Raw genomic sequence first — 27,439 nt, 5'->3', positions numbered from 1 at the left:
GGTGTTTCGCAGCAACCCATAGCAACCCCCTGGTCCGGGATCAATGTGCGAGGCTCCCGGGGAGGCTGGGGGTGAGAAATAGCGATACATCCTGAGACTCAGGGCCGTTTGTGACATTTGTGGCACCCAAACACATCCTTTTTCCCCTTTCTATAGCGCACTGCGTCATTCATAAAGCACGCGGTGGAACTTTCAAGCCCACCACCACCCCATGTCTAAATTATTGCTAGAGCTCCTATTGCTTCCGCCCAACACCCATCTTGGTAGCCTTTAGGCAAACAACCTTTAACAAACGAGCCCCCGTCCGAGGTTAGAAAAGAGTAGTTCTCGCAGTTTTGACTGTTTAGTCACTGACCTCTGTTACTTCAGCAATACTGGAAGTTATATACTTCTTTTACCAGGAGTGCAGGCCTTTGGAAGCATGTGGATGAGAGAGCATGAAACTGCCTGCGCTGTGGGCAAAAATAGGTACATTGTATTTTTATTTTTACTCTTGAAAGTAAAGGGGGGTTATTTTGGCAAACCAGGTTTTGTTTTTGGGTAAAATTATTCCTTCCTAAAATGGAAGGCCTTGAAGCTGTGGACTTTCTTGCAGCTCCAGCACATGGGTGGGGACTAACCTAGTTAGTCAGTATGCAAGTGACATCATGGTGTGTGCCATCACAGTCAGTGATGTCCCAATGCATGACATCACACATGGCATCACAGTAAGTGACAGCACAAGAAGTAACATCAGATATTATGATCTCACACATTTGTTTTTATTAGGTATATCATGAGTGCATTTAAGCACATTATGAGATTTAACAAATTAGATGTTGCTTTGGGGTTGTGCTAAAAAAAAAGTGGTGCAATCCCGATGCAAAATCTGCGTCTCAACTAATTTTACAAATTGTTTATAACCCTGCCACAAAGAAATTGGCAACAAGGAGAAGCATGTTAGTAGATCTTTTATAATTAATTTGTTTAAAAAAGTCTGCGTTTTCTAATATTTTTATAGGGTTAAGACATCTGCTGCAGAGGTGCCCAGTAAATATCAGGGAATAATATTTGGTGAGATAACCCTGGAGGTTAAAATATTTTGGGAGAGATTTCCGTTTGTGTAGTCCCAGATCTGACTCAAAGTAGTATAGAAGGTTAATGTGCCTGCAAAGCACATCATGTAATATGCAGATGGCAGAATGTATTTTTTTTTGATGTAGCTAGGTAAGTGGGTTACTGCTTTGAACACAGATCCTTTTGTTACTTGCAGTTCCTAAATACTAACAGGCACATGCATCAATGTAAAAACCGGTCGCAAACGGGCAGATTCTCAGAATCTGCCCCTTTGCAACCTGTATTTTTGCATTTGGGATGCATCATCCCAAATGCAAAAATCGCAATTTAAGGAATCTCTAAATTGCGATTCCTTAAATTGCGATTGCATTTAAGGAATCCCAAATTGAGATTCCTTAAATGCAATGCATGAAAGTGAAAAAATTAGCGATTTCGCTAATAGGGGGAGCAAATTAGCATGAAGTTGAACTTCATGGTAATTTGCAAAAACTTTGAAAAATGCACTTTTGTGCATTTTTCAAAGTTTCATGTTGCGCACACACATGCCCTTGGAGCATGTGTGTGTGCAATAAAAAGAGGACTTTTCCCTTGTTGATATTTTTCAAGAAACAATACGTTGTGTCATGAGAGAAGTATTTTATATTTAATGTTTATTATGCTTTACTGCATATATATAAAAGAAGAATATTTAAAACCACATATTTATCTATACAAAAAACACAATTAAAAATCATTACATGTTACATACATTAGATCATATCAATTAAAAACATATTACAGTACATGTCATTTGCGTTTCCAAACAATGTGAGACAAATTATAAGAATCCTTTTATGACCAGCATAACAAAGAGACAAACGAACAACAAGATTCAAATTACTCTTTTCCTGTGCATATCAAAAAAAACCTCAAATACAGCTTTTCACACATTAATATATTGGTGCGTTATTGAATCTGTATTGGGACTTTGATTTATGCAGATCCACTGCGTCGACGCGTTTCGATGGTTTTTAAGGATATGACCATCTTTATCAAGACAAATATTTGTGCTGTCTCCGAAATACGAGAGATTCCTAAAACAGATCAAAATACAAACGATTACTTTTACTATTCAGGTTTGTTTTGCGTCTTGACCCTCGAGGTTTGTTTTATATAAAAATTGGCCCTATCTGGGTCATATCTTTGACATTAAACCTAGATAGGTTGTAGTTAATACAACAGTTCAAAATGGAAACCAATTCTACAAATGTTCTCATTTTTCTATAATTGGACCAAGGGATTCTGTTGTTATAAATTTATTAATTATATGTCATTTATTTCACCTTGTCCTACATAGGTTCCCTTTTTTATCATCTTCTAGTATGATTTGGCAGGTCTTAATTCCGTTATATGCTGTTCCTCACCTCGAATAAGCGAGACCCTTGTGTTAGCTCCTGGTTCAGTAGACTTTGAGCAAACACCAACTTTCCATCTATTTCTGTTCCGGTATTCGTTAGTTAGCTAGTCGCCTATTCACTATAATGAAAGGAAAATATAACTCTAGTTAACTTGCGTTTTTGTTACTTCACTTGCTGAGTTCTGCCCTTTCCCTTATTCTGTTATCAGGGTTACCTTTTTGGGCGATATTGGAGGTGTAAATCGTGAACCTTCTTTCTCCTTTAGAATATCAGGACCAGATGGTCACACCAAAGGAATTGGTATTGTTTAATTTTCTTTGTTATCGGCAGCGTGTCTATAATTTAAAAGAAAAAAACGGAGGGGTGTCTTAATAAATCTACTCCGTCTATGTCCGTCATACTGTTCAGGACCCTACGATTCATTGCCTGCTCTTACCTCAATCGCGCTTTCATATGTCCGTCGTGTTTTCTTACTGGATCGGAGCCATCTCACTAACTTTTTCTGCCGTATCTTATTTATTTTGTGTAAAGTAGATTCCTATTGGTCTAAAATCAACACGTGCTACTCGTCGTACTTGTAAACCTTTCTAAGCCGCACGGTCATTGGTTGTTCACTAATGCAGCTCACCTGGTATATGTTCTATCTCGTGCCTCATAGAGGTATTCAATAATTGGGGCAGAGAGGTCACATGAACACGCCCTTCCCCTTAGTGGATTTTTTTAACTTTCATTCCTCGTGTAAACTTTATTGTTACTTGTATGTTTAACAACAAAATGTTACCACGATCGAGGGACTTGTTTTTATTAAACTTATTGTCACTTCTTGAGCGTTACTTATAACCTTCTCTTTCTTAATAAATAGCGTGTTACCGCATCTTTTGTGAGTTGCTACTAACTGTTCCTTAATTTTTAGTCTAGGGTTTCTATTTGTGTATCGTGTGTTTTCTTGTCCAATTTTTGATCTTATTGTTTTCTTGTCCGATTTTTGATCTTTTTGTTTATACGAATTGTCTAAGGACTCTAATTCAAATTGAAGATATTTTTCTATCTTAGTGCTCTGATAGCGATTGCTACTCTCCATCGCATTTAGACATGCATCTTTTAAACATAAATGCTGCAGGCAAAAATTTTTATTACTCTACGGATAAAAGTTTCATCCAGTCTTCTCTCGAATTGAGGCCTTTTTCTACAGTATTCAGGTAACAAATAAACCATTGTTCTCTCTTCTTTCTCATGTAATCTACATTGCCTCCTCTCCTGTTTATCGTAATCTTTTGCAATATAAACCACTTGAAATCGTTACAGTCATGGTTATTTTTTACAAAATGGTCTACCAGAGGAGCATTTTCTTTTTTGGTTCGCAATGCTGATCTGTGTTCTAGCAAGCGTACTCGCAGTTCTCTACCTGTCTCTCCTACATAGCCTAACCCACATGGGCAGGTTAGGAGGTAGACTATGTTTTTACTGCGACAATTGTTTAATGTGGTAGAGGTTAGATTTTTGCCGGAGAAGATGAAGTTTCTCCCTTCAGCGCATTGTGCGCATATTGAGCATGAGCCACACTTGTAATTACCTCTCGCTTTGTTGCCTTCTACTGTATTTTGTCTCTCTAGATGTCCTGGATATGTTCTCACCAAGGAATTTCTTATCGTTTTGTTTCGTCTAAATGAGAATAGTGGTTTATTGAGGTGATTTTCCATTTCCTGATTTAAAATCATCCAATTCCTATTTACAATATTTTTAATTTTGTTACTTATATTCGAAAACTGGGTAACAAATACCACTCTTCCAGTTGCTTTATTTTCCTTCTCTTTTTTTGTATTTAACAAACTGTCTCTATCATAGAACCTGGCTCTTTTTAGTGAGTTCTTGATTAGTTTTTTAGGATAACCTCTTGCTTCTAATTTAGATTTTGTAATCTCTGCATGATGGTAAAAGTCTGCAAGACTTGTGCAATTTCTCCGCAGTCTTAAGAACTCCCCAAAGGGTATGTTATTCTTCTGTGCCTGGGGATGGTTACTCGTATATTTAAGGAGGGTGTTCTTGTCTGTTGGTTTGGTAAAGAGTTCCACCTGTAGTTCTCCCTTAACCTCTTTAATCTTTATATCAAGGAAGTTGACACTGTCCTCACTGTAGTGAGCCGTGAATTTCAAGTTGGGGTCTCCTAAGTTGAGCCATTCCAAAAATTCCCCTAGTTCTGTGCTGGCACCGTTCCATATAAAAATGATGTCATCTATGTAACGGTGCCAGCACATGACGTTTTCATAAAACGGGGCGACCTCATTGAAAATGTTCCGGCGTTCAAACTCGCCCACATACAGGCAGGCCAGACTGGGAGCACACGTGGCTCCCATGCTGGTCCCTTTAGTTTGTAAATAAAGATCTTCCTTGAATAAAAACATGTTGTTTTTCAACACTGTACGGACACATGCCATAATAAAGCCTTTGTCACCTCCTCTTAAATTCTCATTTGTTAGGACTGTTGAGACAACCTCTATCGTATCCTCCTGGGGTATATTAGTATACAGGGCTTCAATGTCAAGGGTGACCAAAATTTGGGTCACCCTGTTGAAGCCCTGTCCCTCAAAAATGGAGATAGCATGGGCCGTATCTTTCAGATATGATCTCTGTTTTTGCACTATGGGTCTAAGGAACACGTCTACATATTTGCTTAGTGGTTCCAGCACTGAGCCAATGCTGCTCACTATGGGTCGCATTGGTGGATCTAGTGCATTTTTGTGGATTTTTGGTAATCCATAGATGGCTGGGATTACTGGATGTGTGTTCATTAAAAACTTATATTCATTTTCACAAATCCAGCCTTCTTCCTTACCCCTCTTAAGTAGAGTACCTACTTCTTTTTTTAAGTCTTCGATTTTGGTAAACTTCATGGGCTGGTAATGTTCTTTTACTTTGAGGAGTTTTTTCATCCTGTCGTCGTAATCTGTGGTATCGAAAATTACGACTCCACCCCCTTTATCTGCAGGTTTTATTGTTATTTCCTTGCAGGTTTGTAAGGTCTTAAGGGCTTTTCTCTGCTCCAATGGCATATTATTATGATAATTATTTTGTGTTTTTGTATGGATGTTTTTAATTTCCATTTCTACTATTTTCTCAAAAATCTCCACATTTTTATCCACCTGTGCCAGATTGGGTGTAAACGTAGATTTTGGTTTGAGTCCAGATACATTAGGGGGGGATACATAGGTTTTATTCTCAAAAAACCTGTTAAGTCTTATTTTATGAAAAAACTTCTTTAAATCTCCTTCTAACTCAAACATATCTTGTTTATTACTAGGTGCAAAACTAAAACCTTTCTGTAGAACTTCTTCCTCATCTTTACTTAGTGTCCTTTTGGAAAGATTGATTATCGGGAGTTCATTTATCTCCAATATTGCTTGTTCCTCGTAGTGAGGTATTCCTGTCCTCCATTTTGAGGTAGATGGTTCCTCTGGGGTTCCTGTCTGTTTTGCCCCCTGTAACCCCTGCGCCCCTGATTCTGGCGTCTCCCTAAAAAATTCTCACGTTCAAATGAAGGCATTCCCCTGTTTCCCTGTGGTCCCTGTTCTTCTTCTTCGCTGCTCGAGCCTGTCGTATCTGAGAATGTAATACGTTTTTGCCCTCCTCTAGAGTATAAAGGTCTCTGCATTTGAGGTCTTTCCCATTTTAAATCTTTTTTGTTATCGAAGTAATCCTTACTGGTATATGGATATACTCCTTCTGTGCTATATCTCTCTATGTCTTTTCTCAACTTTTTTGTTTTTTTATTCATTAAATATTCCCTATAGCTTTGAGTTTCCATTTCCAATTCTTCCATTTTCTTTTTGGCTTCTTCCAGGGCTGTACCTTGTTTAAATTGTGTTTCTTGCTCATCTATTTCCCTCTTTTCTAAGTCTATCAGTTCTTGTGCTGTTTCTATAATTAAAATGAGCCAGTCCCGACTGCATCGGTTGGCAATATGTGTCCAGGTCTCGATGAATTTAGGATTCTCTATGAATAAGCCAGGTTCATTTCTGACCTGTAACCCTATCGGAATTACACCTGCTTTTAGATATTCTATTAAAAATTCTGCATGCAGTTCTGTACGGATGAGTTTCTTTTTCAAATTGAGGATTTTAACCAATTGCTCATGGCTTGAATTATTAAAACTCTTTGAATTGCAGCTACGGGGATTTTGATTTATTAATTTGTTAAATTGATCCTCCGTAAAGCCAAATGTTTTTAATCTATCCATAATAGAAGGCGTATAATATCTGGAACTGATAGGCCAATATAGACGCCCAACAAGGTTATTTAACCAAACGACCTCTCCAACCAACAGGTTGTGCAATTAATATAGGAAAAACAAGTTTGAGAGGGACCCCTTGAGACTCAAGGGAAATGGGGTACTTTAGACCAATAAAAAGAGGACTTTTCCCTTGTTGATATTTTTCAAGAAACAATACGTTGTGTCATGAGAGAAGTATTTTATATTTAATGTTTATTATGCTTTACTGCATATATATAAAAGAAGAATATTTAAAACCACATATTTATCTATACAAAAAACACAATTAAAAATCATTACATGTTACATACATTAGATCATATCAATTAAAAACATATTACAGTACATGTCATTTGCGTTTCCAAACAATGTGAGACAAATTATAAGAATCCTTTTATGACCAGCATAACAAAGAGACAGACGAACAACAAGATTCAAATTACTCTTTTCCTGTGCATATCAAAAAAAACCTCAAATACAGCTTTTCACACATTAATATATTGGTGCGTTATTGAATCTGTATTGGGACTTTGATTTATGCAGATCCACTGCGTCGACGCGTTTCGATGGTTTTTAAGGATATGACCATCTTTATCAAGACAAATATTTGTGCTGTCTCCGAAATACGAGAGATTCCTAAAACAGATCAAAATACAAACAATTACTTTTACTATTCAGGTTTGTTTTGCGTCTTGACCCTCGAGGTTTGTTTTATATAAAAATTGGCCCTATCTGGGTCATATCTTTGACATTAAACCTAGATAGGTTGTAGTTAATACAACAGTGTGTGTGCAACAGATGTTCACAGATCAATTTCAGGGGTGCAATAGGGTGTCATTTTGACACCCTTGCACCCTTGAAATTGCATGAGCAATTTGCGAGTACCTACTGGTACTCGCAAATTGCTCATGCAATCTCCAATTCATTCCTTAGGAATGAATGGGACGGCATTCCTTAATTGCGACTCGCAATTTGCGAGTCGCAATTAAGGAATTTGTAGGAATCGCTATTTTTATAGCGATTCCTACATGCATAGGCTTTTGCAATTCCTTAAATGCGATTCCTTAAAAATCGCAATTAAGGAATCGCAAAAGTCTTTGTTGATGCATGTGCCAGCAAGCCTTTTAATATAGCACAGTGAGGTATGTAGGATATGTGACTGCTACACCTTTTAAACCTCACTGACTCATGCAACACATCTTGTACACTGATTTACACGCTTCCGTGATTTATTGTCAATCTGTATGTTAAGTAAATCTCTCTGACATCCTGCATTGGGATGCGAAGTTAGTGTTGGGCACGCTGCACCTCCGCTCCGACCTTTGCTTTCACCTCCAGTGGAGTAGAGAGTGGCATAACTTAAACACTGTCAATCCACCCCCGCTGCTCCTGTCCTTTTTCCCCCCTAACCCCCCCCCCCTGCTACCTGCCATGGGCGGCAATCTGTGGGGATAGCCCCGGGCGCCAGAAGCTCTAGCTACGCCACTGTCTTCTTGCGTGACACCAATGCCACCCAGTTTGGTTTTAGAGAAGGACACAGCACCGAGGCCGCTCTTCTCAAATCTACGGATGAGATTAGGAGAGGGCTGGACCAAGGTGGCAAGGCAGTGTTGATCCTGCTTGACCTTTCCGCGGCCTTCGACACAGTCCATCATGGTGTTCTAATGGACCGGTTATCGGCTTGTGGCATACGGAATAAAGCTTGGTCTCTTCTAAAATCCTTCCTCTCTGACAGACGACAGTCAGTGGCTTTGGGTGACTTCGTCTCGAACTCATTCTCTCTTCCCTGTGGGGTCCCACAAGGGTCTTCCCTCAGCCCCACGCTCTTTAACGTGTATGTTTCTCCTCTGGCCCCTTTGAGTGAATCGTTTGGCTTCTGTCTTACATCTTATGCCGACGACACTCAGATAGTAATATCTATGTTACCAGGCCAGGAGAGGGCATCAGGGGAGAGGCTACATGACTGCATGGGGGCAGTAGGAGACTGGATGTCTCAAAACTGCCTAAAACTTAATGCAAGTAAAACTGAGGTAATGTTATTCGGCAATAATTCCAATATGTGGACTCCTAGCTGGTGGCCAGAGGCCATGGGCACTCTCCCAGTCCCCTCCCAGAAAGTAAAAAATCTGGGGGTAGTGTTGGATGATTGCCTCTGCATGCAAGCTCAGGTGAATGCGGTTGTCTCCACCACCTCTTACATTCTTAGGAGCTTGTGGGAAGTGCTTCCGCTCCTGCCTGCGGATTGTAAATTTACAGTGGTTACATCTCTGATTATGTCTCGTCTGGACTACTGCAATAGTCTTTATTTGAACATGCAGGAGGGTAATCTACATAAACTCCAGATGCTTCAGAACTCAGCAGCCAGGCTGCTTACGGGCACATCGAGATGTACCCAGATTTCTGGCGCAATAAGAAAATTCCACTGGCTACCTGTAAAAAAGCGAATTCTTTTCAAGGCCTTGTGTTTAGTTTTCCGCGCCTTGCAGAACACAGGCTCTCTCTATATGAGACAACAATTTCGCTGGTATGTTCCGGCAAGAACTCTGCGCTCCTTGGGAGCAAAACTCATCGTCCTCCCTAGTATAAGAAAAGCCAAATGGGGTGGGAGAAATTTTGTTGCGGGGGCAGCTAGGGCCTGGAATGAACTGCCTTTTGTCTTGAGGAATTCAAAGGATCTTCTTTCCTTTAGGAAAGCGCTCAAAACTTGGTTGTTTTGATTCTCCTGTTGCTGAGTGTTGGGAGAGCTACAGCAAGCGCCGGGACAACCTGGGGTAGCTGCGCGCTATAGAAGTTCGACTAACATAACATAACATAACAATACAATACAGGGAGTGAACACAGGCTCACAACACAAAACACGCTCAACAGCAGCAATAAATAACTGTCCAGTTAAATATTTACTTTCATGAAGAAAGTAGTATTTCATTTACAGCTACCAACACAAAGGGAAATACAAAATTCACAAACAACTTCCACAGTCCCCCTAAAGTCAGGGCTCTACTGTTTCTTTAGGAGATTCCCTCAGTCCCACTCCCTCCTCTCTCTAGCCATAGTGGTTATTCCCCATTTACTATAGGCTCAGGTGAAGCCCCAGTAGCAGTCTGAGTCTCAGAAGTTCTGACTCCTTATTTAAAGTCAAAAGTGTTCCAGCGCCGAAGCACTTCATGGCATGCAAGTTTCCCCGGGCCTGACAGGCCCGAAATCAGTCTTACCCGTACCTGTAGGATCGGAGTGGCCAGGGTCCCCGAGTGCGCCCCCTCCATGAGTTTTGCAGCCGCAGCAGCTGTCTCTGGTAAGCTGGTGATGATTGGTTGTGCGGCTGCAGCAACCAGAGGTTCCTCGTGGCTCCTCCAAGCTGGGTATGTTAGTTTGGTCCTGGAAACAGTGAGTGGGGGGTAGAGGGGGAGAAGTAGTGTGATGGTCCGACACTGGTCCTCAGTCATGGCACAGGTCCTTAGGGGTCCCCACAGCAGTCTCGCTCACTGGTGATGATGGGACTAGGTCACACTTCTTGCTTGGTCCCGGTGGCCCCTCTGGCGTCTCTTCTGCACTTGAGCACTGAACGTATCAGCACAGCAGACTTTCTCATGGTGCTCCCTTCTGGCATACGGGGTCGCCGTCTCACCACCGTACAAGGGTATGGCCCTCTCAGCACAGCAGTCTCTTCACAGCACTACATCTCCCATGTATTGCACCATTCACAGGCACACATGCACCCAGCACATGTACATAACACACACACACACACTGCATGGCACTACATCTCCCATGTATTGCACCATTCACAGACACACATACACCCAGCACATGTACATAACACACACACACACTGCACAGCACTACATCTCCCATGTACTGCACCATTCACAGGCACACATACACCCAGCACATGTACAAAACACACACACACACTGCACAGCACTACATCTCCCATGTATTGCACCATTCACAGGCACACATACACCCAGCACATGTACATAACACACACACACACACTGCATGGCACTACATCTCCCATGTATTGCACCATTCACAGACACACATACACCCAGCACATGTACAAAACACACACACACACTGCACAGCACTACATCTCCCATGTACTGCACCATTCACAGGCACACATACACCCAGCACATGTACATAACACACACACACACTGCACGGCACTACATCTCCCATATATTGCACCATTCACAGGCACACATACACCCAGCACATGTACATAACACACACACACACACTGCACAGCACTACATCTCCCATGTACTGCACCATTCACAGGCACACATACACCCAGCACATGTACATAACACACACACACACACTGCACAGCACTACATCTCCCATATATTGCACCATTCACAGGCACACATACACCCAGCACATGTACATAACACACACACACACACTGCACAGCACTACATCTCCCATGTATTGCACCATTCACAGGCACACATACACCCAGCACATGTACATAACACACACACACACACACTGCACAGCACTACATCTCCCATGTATTGCACCATTCACAAGCATACACACACTCAGCTCCTGCATATAAAACATATGCAATACACAGCACTACATCTCCCATGTATTGCACCATTCACAGGCACACACACACCCAGCACATGTACATAACACACACACACACACTGCATGGCACTACATCTCCCATGTATTGCACCATTCACAGGCACACATACACCCAGCACATGTACATAACACACACACACACTGCACAGCACTACATCTCCCATGTATTGCACCATTCACAGGCACACATACACTCAGCTCCTGAATATAAAACATATGCAATACACAGCACTACATCTCCCATGTATTGCACCATTCACAGGCACACACACACCCAGCACATGTACATAACACACACACACACTGCATGGCACTACATCTCCCATGTATTGCACCATTCACAGGCACACATACACCCAGCACATGTACATAACACACACACACACTGCACAGCACTACATCTCCCATGTATTGCACCATTCACAGGCACACATACACCCAGCACATGTACATAACACACACACACACTGCACAGCACTACATCTCCCATGTATTGCACCATTCACAGGCACACATACACCCAGCACATGTACATAACACACACACACACTTCACAGCACTACATCTCCCATGTATTGCACCATTCACAGGCACACATACACTCAGCTCCTGCATATAACACACACAATTGCACAGCACTACATCTCCCATGTACTGCACCATTCACAGGCACACATACACTCAGCTCCTGCATATAACACACACACACACACACTGCACAGCACTACATCTCCCATGTACTGCACCATTCACAGGCACACATACAGCACATGTACATAACACACACTGCACAGCACTACAGCTCCCATATATTGCACCATTCACAGGCACACATACACCCAGCACATGTACATAACACACACACACACTGCACAGCACTACATCTCCCATGTATTGCACCATTCACAGGCACACATACACCCAGCACATGTACATAACACACACACACACTGCACAGCACTACATCTCCCATGTATTGCACCATTCACAGGCACACATACACTCAGCTCCTGCATATAACACACACAATTGCACAGCACTACATCTCCCATGTACTGCACCATTCACAGGCACACATACAGCACATGTACATAACACACACTGCACAGCACTACAGCTCCCATATATTGCACCATTCACAGGCACACATACACCCAGCACATGTACATAACACACACACACACTGCACAGCACTACATCTCCCATGTACTGCACCATTCACAGGCACACATACACCCAGCACATGTACATAACACACACACACACACTGCACAGCACTACATCTCCCATATATTGCACCATTCACAGGCACACATACACCCAGCACATGTACATAACACACACACACACTGCACAGCACTACATCTCCCATGTATTGCACCATTCACAGGCACACATACACTCAGCTCCTGAATATAAAACATATGCAATACACAGCACTACATCTCCCATGTATTGCACCATTCACAGGCACACACACACCCAGCACATGTACATAACACACACACACACTGCATGGCACTACATCTCCCATGTATTGCACCATTCACAGGCACACATACACCCAGCACATGTACATAACACACACACACACTGCACAGCACTACATCTCCCATGTATTGCACCATTCACAGGCACACATACACCCAGCACATGTACATAACACACACACACACTGCACAGCACTACATCTCCCATGTATTGCACCATTCACAGGCACACATACACCCAGCACATGTACATAACACACACACACACTTCACAGCACTACATCTCCCATGTATTGCACCATTCACAGGCACACATACACTCAGCTCCTGCATATAACACACACAATTGCACAGCACTACATCTCCCATGTACTGCACCATTCACAGGCACACATACACTCAGCTCCTGCATATAACACACACACACACACACTGCACAGCACTACATCTCCCATGTACTGCACCATTCACAGGCACACATACAGCACATGTACATAACACACACTGCACAGCACTACAGCTCCCATATATTGCACCATTCACAGGCACACATACACCCAGCACATGTACATAACACACACACACACTGCACAGCACTACATCTCCCATGTATTGCACCATTCACAGGCACACATACACCCAGCACATGTACATAACACACACACACACTGCACAGCACTACATCTCCCATGTATTGCACCATTCACAGGCACACATACACTCAGCTCCTGCATATAACACACACAATTGCACAGCACTACATCTCCCATGTACTGCACCATTCACAGGCACACATACAGCACATGTACATAACACACACTGCACAGCACTACAGCTCCCATATATTGCACCATTCACAGGCACACATACACCCAGCACATGTACATAACACACACACACACTGCACAGCACTACATCTCCCATGTACTGCACCATTCACAGGCACACATACACCCAGCACATGTACATAACACACACACACACACTGCACAGCACTACATCTCCCATATATTGCACCATTCACAGGCACACATACACCCAGCACATGTACATAACACACACACACACTGCACAGCACTACATCTCCCATGTATTGCACCATTCACAGGCACACATACACCCAGCACATGTACATAACACACACACACACACACTGCACAGCACTACATCTCCCATGTATTGCACCATTCACAAGCATACACACACTCAGCTCCTGCATATAAAACATATGCAATACACAGCACTACATCTCCCATGTATTGCACCATTCACAGGCACACACACACCCAGCACATGTACATAACACACACACACACACTGCATGGCACTACATCTCCCATGTATTGCACCATTCACAGGCACACATACACCCAGCACATGTACATAACACACACACACACTGCACAGCACTACATCTCCCATGTATTGCACCATTCACAGGCACACATACACTCAGCTCCTGAATATAAAACATATGCAATACAAAGCACTACATCTCCCATGTATTGCACCATTCACAGGCACACACACACCCAGCACATGTACATAACACACACACACACTGCATGGCACTACATCTCCCATGTATTGCACCATTCACAGGCACACATACACCCAGCACATGTACATAACACACACACACACTGCACAGCACTACATCTCCCATGTATTGCACCATTCACAGGCACACATACACTCAGCACATGTACATAACACACACACACACTGCACAGCACTACATCTCCCATGTATTGCACCATTCACAGGCACACATACACCCAGCACATGTACATAACACACACACACACTGCACAGCACTACATCTCCCATGTATTGCACCATTCACAGGCACACATACACTCAGCTCCTGCATATAACACACACAATTGCACAGCACTACATCTCCCATGTACTGCACCATTCACAGGCACACATACACTCAGCTCCTGCATATAACACACACACACACACACTGCACAGCACTACATCTCCCATGTACTGCACCATTCACAGGCACACATACAGCACATGTACATAACACACACTGCACAGCACTACAGCTCCCATATATTGCACCATTCACAGGCACACATACACCCAGCACATGTACATAACACACACACACACTGCACAGCACTACATCTCCCATGTATTGCACCATTCACAGGCACACATACACCCAGCACATGTACATAACATACACACACACTGCACAGCACTACATCTCCCATGTATTGCACCATTCACAGGCACACATACACTCAGCTCCTGCATATAACACACACAATTGCACAGCACTACATCTCCCATGTACTGCACCATTCACAGGCACACATACACTCAGCTCCTGCATATAACACACACACACACACACTGCACAGCACTACATCTCCCATGTACTGCACCATTCACAGGCACACATACAGCACATGTACATAACACACACTGCACAGCACTACAGCTCCCATATATTGCACCATTCACAGGCACACACACACTCAGCTCCTAAATATAAAACCTATGCAATGCACAGCACTACATCTCCTATGTATTGCACTATTCACAGGCACACATACACCCAGCACATGTACATAACACAAACACACACTGCACAGCACTACATCTCCCATGTATGGCACCAGTCACAGGCGCACATGCACCCAGCACATGTACATAACATACTGCACAGCACTACATCTCCCATATATTGCACCATTCACAAGCATGCACACACTCAGCTCCTGCATATAAAACATATGCAATGCACAGCACTACATCTCCTATGTATTGCACTATTCACAGGCACACATACACCCAACACATGTACATAACACAAACACACGCTGCACAGCACTACATCTCCCATGTATTGCACCATTCACAGGCACACACACACTCAGCTCCTGCATATAAAACATATGCAATGCACAGCACTACATCTCCTATGTATTGCACTATTCACAGGCACACATACACCCAACACATGTACATAACACAAACACACGCTGCACAGCACTACATCTCCCATGTATTGCACCAGTCACAGGCACACATGCACCCAGCACATGTACATACCACACTGTACAGCACTACATCTCCCATATATTGCACCATTCACAAGCATACATACACTCAGCTCCTGCATATAACACACAAACACTGCACAGCACTACATCTCCCATGTATTGCACCATTCACAAGCATACATACACTCAGCTCCTGCATATAACACACAAACACTGCACAGCACTACATCTCCCATGTATTGCACCATTCACAAGCACACACACACCCAGCACATGTACATAACACACACACTGCATGGCACTACATCTCCCATGTATTGCACCATTCACAGGCACACATACACTCAGCTCCTGCATATAACACACACACACACAATTGCACAGCACTACATCTCCCATGTACTGCACCATTCACAGGCACACATACACTCAGCTCCTGCATATAACACACACACACACACACACACACACACTGCACAGCACTACATCTCCCATGTGCTGCACCATTCACAGGCACACATACAGCACATGTACATAACACACACACACACACACTGCATGGCACTACATCTCCCATGTATTGCACCATTCACAGGCACACATACACCCAGCTCCTGCATATAACACACACACACACAATTGCACAGCACTACATCTCCCATGTACTGCACCATTCACAGGCACACATACACTCAGCTCCTGCATATAACACACACACACACACACACACACACACACACACTGCACAGCACTACATCTCCCATGTACTGCATCATTCACAGGCCCACATACAGCACATCTACATAACACACACTGCACAGCACTACATCTCCCATGTATTGCACCATTCACAGGCACACACACGCTCAGCTCCTGCATATAAAACATATGCAATGCACAGCACTACATCTCCTATGTATTGCACTATTCACAGGCACACATACACTCAACACATGTACATAACACAAACACACGCTGCACAGCACTACATCTCCCATGTATTGCACCAGTCACAGGCACACATGCACCCAGCACATGTACATAACACACTGCACAGCACTACATCTCCCATATATTGCACCATTCACAAGCATACATACACTCAGCTCCTGCATATAACACACAAACACTGCACAGCACTACATCTCCCATGTATTGCACCATTCACAAGCATACATACACTCAGGTCCTGCATATAACACACAAACACTGCACAGCACTACATCTCCCATGTATTGCACCATTCACAAGCACACACATACTCAGCTCCTGCATATAACACACAAACACTGCACAGCACTACATCTCCCATGTATTGCACCATTCACAAGCATACATACACTCAGCTCCTGCATATAACACACAAACACTGCACAGCACTACATCTCCCATGTATTGCACCATTCACAGGCACACATACACTCAGCTCGTGAATATAAAACATATGCAATGCACAGCACTACATCTCCCATGTATTGTACCATTCACAGGCACACATACACCCAGCACATGTGCATAACACACATGCAATGCACAGCACTACACCTCCCATGTATTGCACCATTCACAGGCACACATACACTCAGCTCCTGAATATAAAACATATGCAATACACAGCACTACATCTCCCATGTATTGTACCATTCACAGGCACACATACACCCAGCACATGTACATAACACAAACACACACTGCACAGCACTACATCTCCCATGTATGGCACCAGTCACAGGCACACATGCACCCAGCACATGTACATAACATACTGCACAGCACTACATCTCCCATATATTGCACCATTCACAAGCATGCACACACTCAGCTCCTGCATATAAAACATATGCAATGCACAGCGCTACATCTCCCATGTATGGCACCAGTCACAGGCACACATACACTCAGCTCCTGCATATAACACATATGCACTGCACAGCACTATACTCCCCCATGCACTCCACCATTCACATGCACACATCCAGCCCAGTCATCTTCAACCTCTGCATGGAGCCTCTTGGGAGTCTACTCACCAGTGACAATCAAGATTCACCAGTATGCTGATGACTCACACATTTCTGCTTGAAGTCGCGGTCGCACTCCACTTGAGACATCCAATGCCTCAAACCCTGCCTGCCCCCATCCAGAGCTGGACGTCCAGCACTGACCCAGAGCTCATCCTCACTAATGTAGAATTCCTGGCCTTTGCCAAGAACAACATGCGACAGCTCCTCCAAACCAGGCTCAATGACATGGACCTGAACAGGTTCCCACCCCAACTTACACCAAAGACCAAGTCACTTGGATTCACCCTGGAGTCGGACCGCCCCACGGGGGACACATTGCCAGGCCCAGAGAAGGCCAAGTCCCGGATCTCCGTTCACACTGGCGTCGGACCGCCCCACGGGGGACACATTGCCAGGCCCAGAGAAGGCCGAGTCCCGGATCACCGTTCACACTGGAGTCGGACCACCCCACGGGGGACACATTGCCAGGCCCAGAGAAGGCCGAGTCCCGGATCTCCGTTCACACTGGAGTCGGACCGCCCCACGTGGGACACATTGCCAGGCCCAGAGAAGGCCGAGTCCCGGATCTCCGTTCACACTGGAGTCGGACCGCCCCACGGGGGACACATTGCCAGGCCCAGAGAAGGCCGAGTCCCGGATCTCCGTTCACACTGGAGTCGGACCGCCCCACGTGGGACACATTGCCAGGCCCAGAGAAGGCCGAGTCCCGGATCTCCGTTCACACTGGAGTCGGACCGCCCCACGGGGGACACATTGCCAGGCCCAGAGAAGGCCGAGTCCCGGATCTCCGTTCACACTGGAGTCGGACCGCCCCACGGGGGACACATTGCCAGGCCCAGAGAAGGCCGAGTCCCGGATCTCCGTTCACACTGGAGTCGGACCGCCCCACGGGGGACACATTGCCAGGCCCAGAGAAGGCTGAGTCCCTGATCTCCGTTCACACTGGAGTCGGACCACCCCACAGGGGACACATTGCCAGGCCCAGAGAAGGCCGAGTCCCTGATCTCCGTTCACACTGGAGTCGGACCGCCCCACGGGGGACACATTGCCACGCCCAGAGAAGGCAGAGTCCCTGATCTCCGTTCTAAATATAGGGAAACAGTTTCTTCCAGAAATCCACTTCTGAGCTTCAGTTCAAGCCCTCGTACTTCTGCATCTGGATGGTGCTAACGCCCTGCACTATGGCCTCCCACACCCCACAGTGGCCCCCCTTAAAGGCATCGCCCAAAGCAGCACATCTCATCCAGGGCATGAGGAAATATGATCACATCACCTCATACTGACAGGACTCCACTGGTTCCTCTTGCTGCCCGCGTCATCTTCAAAACCTACTGCATCATCGACAAAACCATCATGACTCATGACTATCATGTATGGCCATCACTTGCCATCATGACTCATGACTGGCATGTCTGGCCATCACTTGCCATCATGACATATGGCTGGCATGTCTGGCCATCACTTGCCATCATGACTGGCATGTCTGGCCATCACTTGACATCGTGACTTATGACTGGCATGTCTGGCCATCACTTGCCATCGTGACTCATGACTGGAATGTCAGGCCATCACTTGTCATCGTGACTTATGACTGGAATTTCTGGCCATCACTTGCCATTGTGACTTCTGACTAGTATGTCTGGCCCTTACTTGCCATTGTGACTCATGACTGGCATGTCTGGCCATCACTTGCCATCATGATATATGGCTGGCATGTCTGGCCATCACTTGCTATTGTGGCCTCTGACTGGCATGTCTGCCCATCACTTGCCATCATGACTTACGACTGGCATGTCTGGCCATCACTTGCCATTGTGCCTCATGACTCGCATGTCTAGCCATCACTTGGCATCGTGACTCATGACTGGTATGTCTGGCCATCACTTGCTATTGTGACCTATGACTGGCATGTCTGGCCATCAATTGCCATCATGACTCATGACTATCATGTCTGCCCATCACTTGCTATTGTGACTCATGACTGGCATGTCTGGCCATCACTTGCCATCGTGAATCATGACTGGCATGTCTGTCCATCACTTGTCATTGTGACTCATGACTGGCATATCTGGCCATCACTTGCCATCGTGACTAATGGCTGTCATGTCTGGCCATCACTTGCCATCATGACTTATGACTGGCATGTCTGGCCATCACTTGCCATTGTGACTCATGACTGGCATGTCTGGCCATCACTTGCCATCATGACATATGGCTGGCATGTCTGGACATCCCTTGCCATCATGACATATGGCTGGCATGTCTGTCCATCACTTGCCATCATGACTTATGGCTGGAGTGTCTGGCCATCACTTGCCATTGTGACCTATGACTGGAATGTCTGGCCATCACTTGCCATCGTGTCTTATGACTGGCATGTCTGGCCACCACTTGCCATTGTGACTCATGACTGGCATATCTGGCCATCACTTGCCATCATGACTCATGACTGGAATGTCAGGGCATCACTTGCCATTGTGACTTATGACTGGCATGTCTGGCCATTACTTGCCATTGTGACTCATGGCTGACATGTCCGGCCATCACTTGCCATTATGGCATATGGCTGGCATTTCTGGCCATTACTTGCCATTGTGACTCATGATTGGCATGTCTGGCCATCACTTGCCATCATGATGTGTGACTGGCATGTCTGGCCATCACTTGCCATCATGACATATGGCTGGGATGTCTGGCCATCACTTGTCATCGTGACTCATGACTGGAATGTCTGGCCATCACTTGCCATCGTGACTGACTGGTATGTCTGGCCATTACTTGCCATTGTGACTCATGGCTGGCATGTCCGGCCATCACTTGCCATCATGACATATGGCTGGCATGTCTGGCCATCACTTGCCATTGTGACTCATGGCTGGCATGTCTGGCCATCACTTGCCATCATGATGTATGACTGACATATGTAGCCATCACTTGTGTATCTCGACGCACCCGCCACCAGGACACCATCGGACTGGAGGCAGAGAAGTGTAAAAATACCGTAAAGCAGGACAACCTGCCGTCACCATCAATGCACCCAGGATCTGGAACAACATCTGCATCCGTCAGAACAACCCACAACTGCCCAATATAGGAGAGAGCCGAAGACGTCCCTCTTTCAAGAACACTACGTCAGAATGCATTAACCGTCTACACAGGGGTGTGTAGCTTCAGTGAGGGTGGGGGTGGGGGGGGGGGTACAAGTGCTTTCGGTCGGTAATGTTTCACCTGGACTTTTACTCGCCCACACTGACACACACACTTTCTCTCTTCTATGTTTTGAATGAATTTTGCACCCCAACAATCCTCACTCCTCTCTTTCCACTGCCCCTTAAGACCCCCTCAACTCCTGGGTCTCATAATGTGTTTTAACAAGATGTCCCAGCGGGATTGTTGGGAAATCGCCCCCCCCCCCCATCATACTGACCAAGCTAGGCTCCCGAGTCCACATCGCCGCTTCTGCTCCTGTCACTCGTTGACTTTACTCCTGCCTTTGCCATTCGACAGCGCTCTGCTGCTGGGCTTGTGTACACCACACGTCACTTCCATACTCCTGCAGAATGCTGCCCCCCTTCTGATGTTCCACCACCCCCTGCTTAACGCCCCAGTCCTGCTGAATGAATCTAGTAATATTTGTATAGCGCTGCTTGTCACCCGCGAGGGTATCTGGGCGCCCAATGGGCCCTCCTCTGCTGAATGTCCACCCCTGCTGATGCTTGGCCTCTTATGAATAGCTCATCTCTCTCTTTCTCCCTCCCAGAGTCCCCTGCCTGCAGAGCCTTGGACTGTGGAGTGAACTCGCACTGCAGGGACCCCGCAGAGGGGGCCCCGACCTGTGAATGTCTGCCCGGCTACGAGAAGGATGGCGCCTCCTGCACGCGTGAGACCTCAGGGTTTTATTCTATGTCCTGCCTTAGAGAGCCAGCCCTGTGCACGCACACTGAGGATGCAGAGATAAGATGTAAAGAGTACCGGGGGCGGGGGGGGGGGGGGGGGGCAGGAAGGAGAAAGATGCACAATACTCTGACCCTTCCGGCTCCCAAGAACAACACTTACAAACCTTAGGGTCAGTCTTGCTGCAGTGTCCTAACTCCTTACCCACCTCTTGGACGTCAACCCCTTACTAACCTTAGGTCAGCCTCGCTGCAGGGTCCTAACTCCTTACCCACCTCTTGGACGTCACCCCTTACTAACCTGAGGTCAGCCTCGCTGCAGGGTCCTAACACCTCACCCACCTCTTGGACGTCACCCCTTACTAACCTTAGGTCAGCCTAGCTGCAGGGTCCTAACTCCTTACCCACCTCTTGGACATCAACCCCTTACTAACCTTAGGTCAGCCTAGCTGCAGGGTCCTAACTCCTTACCCACCTCTTGGACGTCAACCCCTTACTAACCTTAGGGTCAGCCTAGCTGCAGGGTCCTAGCTCCTTACCTACCTCTTGGACGTCAACCCCTTACTAACCTTAGGTCAGCCTAGCTGCAGGGTCCTAACTCCTTACCCACCTCTTGGACGTCAACCCCTTACTAACCTTAGGTCAGCCTCGCTGCAGGGTCCTAACTCCTTACCCACCTCTTGGACGTCACCCCTTACTAACCTGAGGTCAGCCTCGCTGCAGGGTCCTAACACCTCACCCACCTCTTGGACGTCACCCCTTACTAACCTTAGGTCAGCCTAGCTGCAGGGTCCTAACTCCTTACCCACCTCTTGGACATCAACCCCTTACTAACCTTAGGTCAGCCTAGCTGCAGGGTCCTAACTCCTTACCCACCTCTTGGACGTCAACCCCTTACTAACCTTAGGGTCAGCCTAGCTGCAGGGTCCTAGCTCCTTACCTACCTCTTGGACGTCAACCCCTTACTAACCTTAGGTCAGCCTAGCTGCAGGGTCCTAGCTCCTCACCCACCTCTTGGACGTCACCCCTTACTGACCTTAGGTCACCCTCGCTGCAGGGTCCTAGCTCCTCACCCACCTCTTGGATGTCACCCCTTACTAACCTTAGGTCAGCCTCGCTGCAGGGTCCTAACTCCTTACCCACCTCTTGGACGTCACCCCTTACTAACCTGAGGTCAGCCTCGCTGCAGGGTCCTAACACCTCACCCACCTCTTGGACATCACCCCTTACTAACCTTAGGTCAGCCTAGCTGCAGGGTCCTAACTCCTTACCCACCTCTTGGACATCAACCCCTTACTAACCTTAGGTCAGCCTAGCTGCAGGGTCCTAACTCCTTACCCACCTCTTGGACGTCAACTCCTTACTAACCTTAGGGTCAGCCTAGCTGCAGGGTCCTAGCTCCTTACCTACCTCTTGGACGTCAACCCCTTACTAACCTTAGGTCAGCCTAGCTGCAGGGTCCTAGCTCCTTACCCACCTCTGGGACGTCACCCCTTACTGACCTTAGGTCAGCCTTGCTGCAGGGTCCTAGCTTCTTACCCACCTCTTGGACGTCAACCCCTTACTAACCTTAGGGTCAGCCTTGCTGCAGTGTCCTAACTCCTTACCCACCTCTTGGACGTCAACCCTTTACTAACCTTAGGTAAGCCTAGCTGCAGGGTCCTAACTCCTTACCCACCTCTTGGACGTCAACCCCTTACTAACCTTAGGTCAGCCTCGCTGCAGGGTCCTAACACCTTACCCACCTCTTGGACGTCAACCCCTTACTAACCTTGGGTCAGCCTCGCTGCAGGGTCCTAGCTCCTTACCCACCTCTTGGACGTCTAATCACACGGTTATGGTTAGTGATGTACCATCATCAGATAGAGCCTTACCTCCAACAGATAGTGCTGTACCGCCATTACATAGTGCGGTACCACCATAGGTTAGTGCTGTGCTTCTATCAGATAATGCAGTACCTCCACCACATAATGTAGTACCTTTATCAGATAGTGCTGTACCTCCATCAGATAGTGCAGTACCTCCACCACATAATACAGTACCTCCATCAGATAGTGCTGTACCTCCATCAGATAGTGCATTACCTCCATCAGATAATGCAGTACCTCCATAAGATAGTGCATTACCTCCATCAGATAGTGCATTACCTCCATCAGATAGTGCTGTACCTCCATCAGATAGTGCATTACCTCCATCAGATAGTGCTGTACCTCCATCAGATATGCATTTCCTCCATTAGATACTGCAGTACCACAGTCGCATAGTGCATTACCTCCGTGAGATAATGCTGTACCTCCATCAGATAGTGCAATAACTCCATCAGAGAGTACAGTAACTCCATTGGACAGTACCTCCATCAGATAGTGCTGTACCTCCATTGGATAGGAGAGTACCTCTATCACATAGTGATATGCCTCCATCAGATAGTGATGTACCCCCCTCAGAGAGTGACGCACCTCCATCAGATAGTGCAGTACCTCCATCACACAGTGTTCTACTTCCAACAGATAATGATGTACCTCCAACAGGTAGTGCTGTACCTCCATTAGATAGTGCTGTACCTTGATTTTATAGTGCAGTACCTCCATTAAATAGTGTTGTATCTCCAACATATAGTGCGGTACCTCCATCAGATCGTGCTGTGCCTCTATCAGAAAGTGCTGTACCTCTATCGGATAGTGTTGTACCTCTGTCAGATAGTGCTGTACCTCCATCAGATAGTGCATTACCTCCATCAGATAGTGATGTACCGCCATCAGATAGTGCTGTGCCTCTATCAGATAGTGCTATGCCTCTATCAGAAAGTGCTGTACCTCTATCGGATAGTGCTGTACCTCTATCAGATAGTGCGGTACCTCCATCAGATAATGCAGTACCTCTATCAGAAAGTGATGTACCTCTATCGGATAGTGCTGTGCCTCTTATCAGATAGTGCTGTGCCTCTTATCAGACAGTGCTGTGCCTCTATCAGATAGTGCTGTGCCTCTATCAGATAGTGCTATACCTCTATCAGATAGTGTGGTACCTTCTTCAGATAGTGTTGTACCTCTATCAGAAAGTGATGTACCTCTATCGCATAGTGCTGTCCCTCTATCAGATAGTGCTGTACCTCTATCAGATAGTGCTGTGCCTCTATCAGATAGTGCAGTACCTCTATCAGAAAGTGGTGTACCTCTGTCAGATGCTGTACATAAAGTGGCCCAATGTATAATACCTTCATTGGACAGTATCTCCAGCGGACAGTTATTTACCTCCATTTGACGAGTCATCCAGAATACAGTAGCTGCTTACCCGTTTTTCAATTGGATACTACCAGAGCGCATTGGAGCAGTACCTCTGTCATACAGACCCCTCCGCTGAATATTGCCTCCATTAGTCAATAGTGCTATACGATGGTTCGTCAATTAGACAGCGCCTACAGCATACAGTACAGTGCCTCTGTGACCAGATGCACTTCAAGTAGGTGGTAACCCATTCCCAAACTGGAGGAGTCCCCAAGGGAACCCTACATCTTTGTGAAGATTTGTAAAAACGTCTTTCAAGAGCAGGCAGTGGTCCCATGGACCACTGCCTCCCATGAACCACTGCCTCCCATGGACCACTGCCTCCCATGAACCATTGCCTTCCATGGACCACTGTCTCCCATGGACCACCGCCTCCCCTCCCATGGACCACTGCCTCCCATGAACCACTGCCTCCCATGGACCACTGCCTCCCATGAACCACTGCCTCCCATGAACCACTGCTTCCCATGTACCACTGTCTCCCATGGGCCACTGCCTCCCATGGACCACTGCCTCCCATTCCTCCCATGGACCACTGCCTCCCATTGACCTCTGCCTCCCATGGACCACTGCCTCCCATGGACCACTGCCTCCCATGGACCACTGCCTCCCATGAACCACTGCCTCCCATGGACCTCTGCCTCCCATGGACCACTGCCTCCCATGAACCACTGCCTCCCATGGACCACTGCCTCCCCTCCGGTGGACCACTGCCTCCCATGGATCACCGCCTCCCATGGACCACTGCCTCCCATGGATCACTGCCTCCCCTCCCGTGGACCACTGCCTCCCATGGACGACTGCCTACCATGAACCACTGCCTCCCATGAACCACTGCCTCCCGTGGACTACTGCCTCCCATGGACCACAGCCTCCCATGGATCACTGCCTCCCCTCCCGTGAACCACTGCCTCCCATGGACCACTGCCTCCCATGGACCACTGCCTCCCATGGACCCCTGCCTCCCATGGACCACTGCCTCCCATGGACCACTACCACCCATGGACCACTGCCTCCTATGGACCTCTGCCTCCCATGGACCACTACCTCCATGGACCACTGTAAATGTGAATGTAAATTGATACTTGTATAGCGCACTACTCACCCGCAAGGGTCTCAAGGCGCTTGTACGAATACCGCTGTGGAACCCATCCTGGCTTTCCCTGTGAGGCATCCCCTCCTGGGCACCCCCAAGGTGGAGGCAGGCATCCTTAGCGTTGTGGGGGCCGTTGTGGAGATTAAGCAAGCTATTGCCCAGAGTTGCAGAGTGGGACTCCATGATTGGAATAGGCACCGAGGCGAGAATTATCAGGTCCGTGGAATTTTTTGAGCCCAAGACCCACCGAGGCGGGAATTGAACCCTGGTCCCGGGCCAGATCTCTGCATCAGGGTCTGCCGCTCTAACCATTGAGCCACACTTCTCCACTACCTCCCATGGACCACTGCACACTGTTAAAAAATTAAAAGAAAACTAAATGCTGATGAGGTAGGTCTATTTGTAACCCATTGGGAATCGCTTAATGTGTGAAACGCACATTTGCACATCGGTGTTTGCGATTACTAAATAGCAAATCGCAAAAATTCCCTATTAGGTCATCAAAAACCCAAAGCTACATAAATGTGGCCTAAATAACATGAATTTGTATATTATCAAGGTACCCACGCACTAAGAAACCAGTTGGAGGTTTCTGAATGAGCAGAGTTAAAATACCATTAGTATCTTGATGAGTGAAAGAATAGGAACCAGGGAAAAAGTAGATTTTTTACATATATCACAGTACCATAAAGTGCAAAAAAGTTTGTATTCTAATGAATGATTCTTTGTGAAAACAAACAAGTGCACGCCTCTTAACCTTGCATCTGTGATGCAAGAGGAATTCAAGATGTCTTACATCGGCTTCAGTACAAGAACAGGTGTCAAGGATTCCAAAAGCAAATGCCGGATACAGCAGCTATACATTATGATTGCCTAGCAAGAAGGCTAAGAACAAGGGAACTTATTCTCCAGACAGTCAAGATGGCCGCCACCATTGTCAAGCCTCATGAGCGTCCTGTGAGCCCATGGGATATGTAGTCCTTTTCACCTTTACTCAGATGTTTCATGGAGTCCATTCACCGGAGACGCAAGGCTTCTGTCCTGGCAGCATCAATACTCTGAGCAACCTTCCATACACTTTTTCTCGTGAAGACATGTGCGTTTATGAGCCTCAGACTTGCCCGCTGCATGAGACTGGTGCGTAAAGGTATTCGTGCCCCTTGATACATACTGACACTTTGATGGGCAGTTCCTACAGCACAGTATCTCTGGTGTACAAGGCCTCCATTGAATTGTTCCTTCATCAAACACTGCAGTTCCATGATTGGTCTGTGCATCCTTCAGACAGTACAGTCACTTCATTGGGC

General features: G+C 46.3%; 1 protein-coding gene across 1 annotated transcript in view; it reads left to right on the top strand.

Moving 5' to 3' along the window:
* The window catches only part of STAB1 (stabilin 1), a 1,212,756-nt gene that overhangs the window by 305,812 nt on the left and 879,505 nt on the right, over positions 1-27,439 (top strand). The window contains exon 8 of the mRNA XM_085624210.1: positions 21,620-21,739. Coding sequence (XP_085480336.1) covers positions 21,620-21,739 — 120 coding nt within the window. The remainder of the gene's footprint in view (positions 1-21,619; positions 21,740-27,439) is intronic.

The sequence above is a fragment of the Triturus cristatus genome, chromosome 9 (genome assembly GCF_964204655.1).
Source record: "Triturus cristatus chromosome 9, aTriCri1.1, whole genome shotgun sequence".
Classification (NCBI taxonomy): Eukaryota; Metazoa; Chordata; class Amphibia; order Caudata; family Salamandridae; genus Triturus; species Triturus cristatus.
The sequence above is the reverse complement of the archived record's forward strand: the minus strand, read 5'-3'. Positions and strand labels throughout refer to the sequence as shown.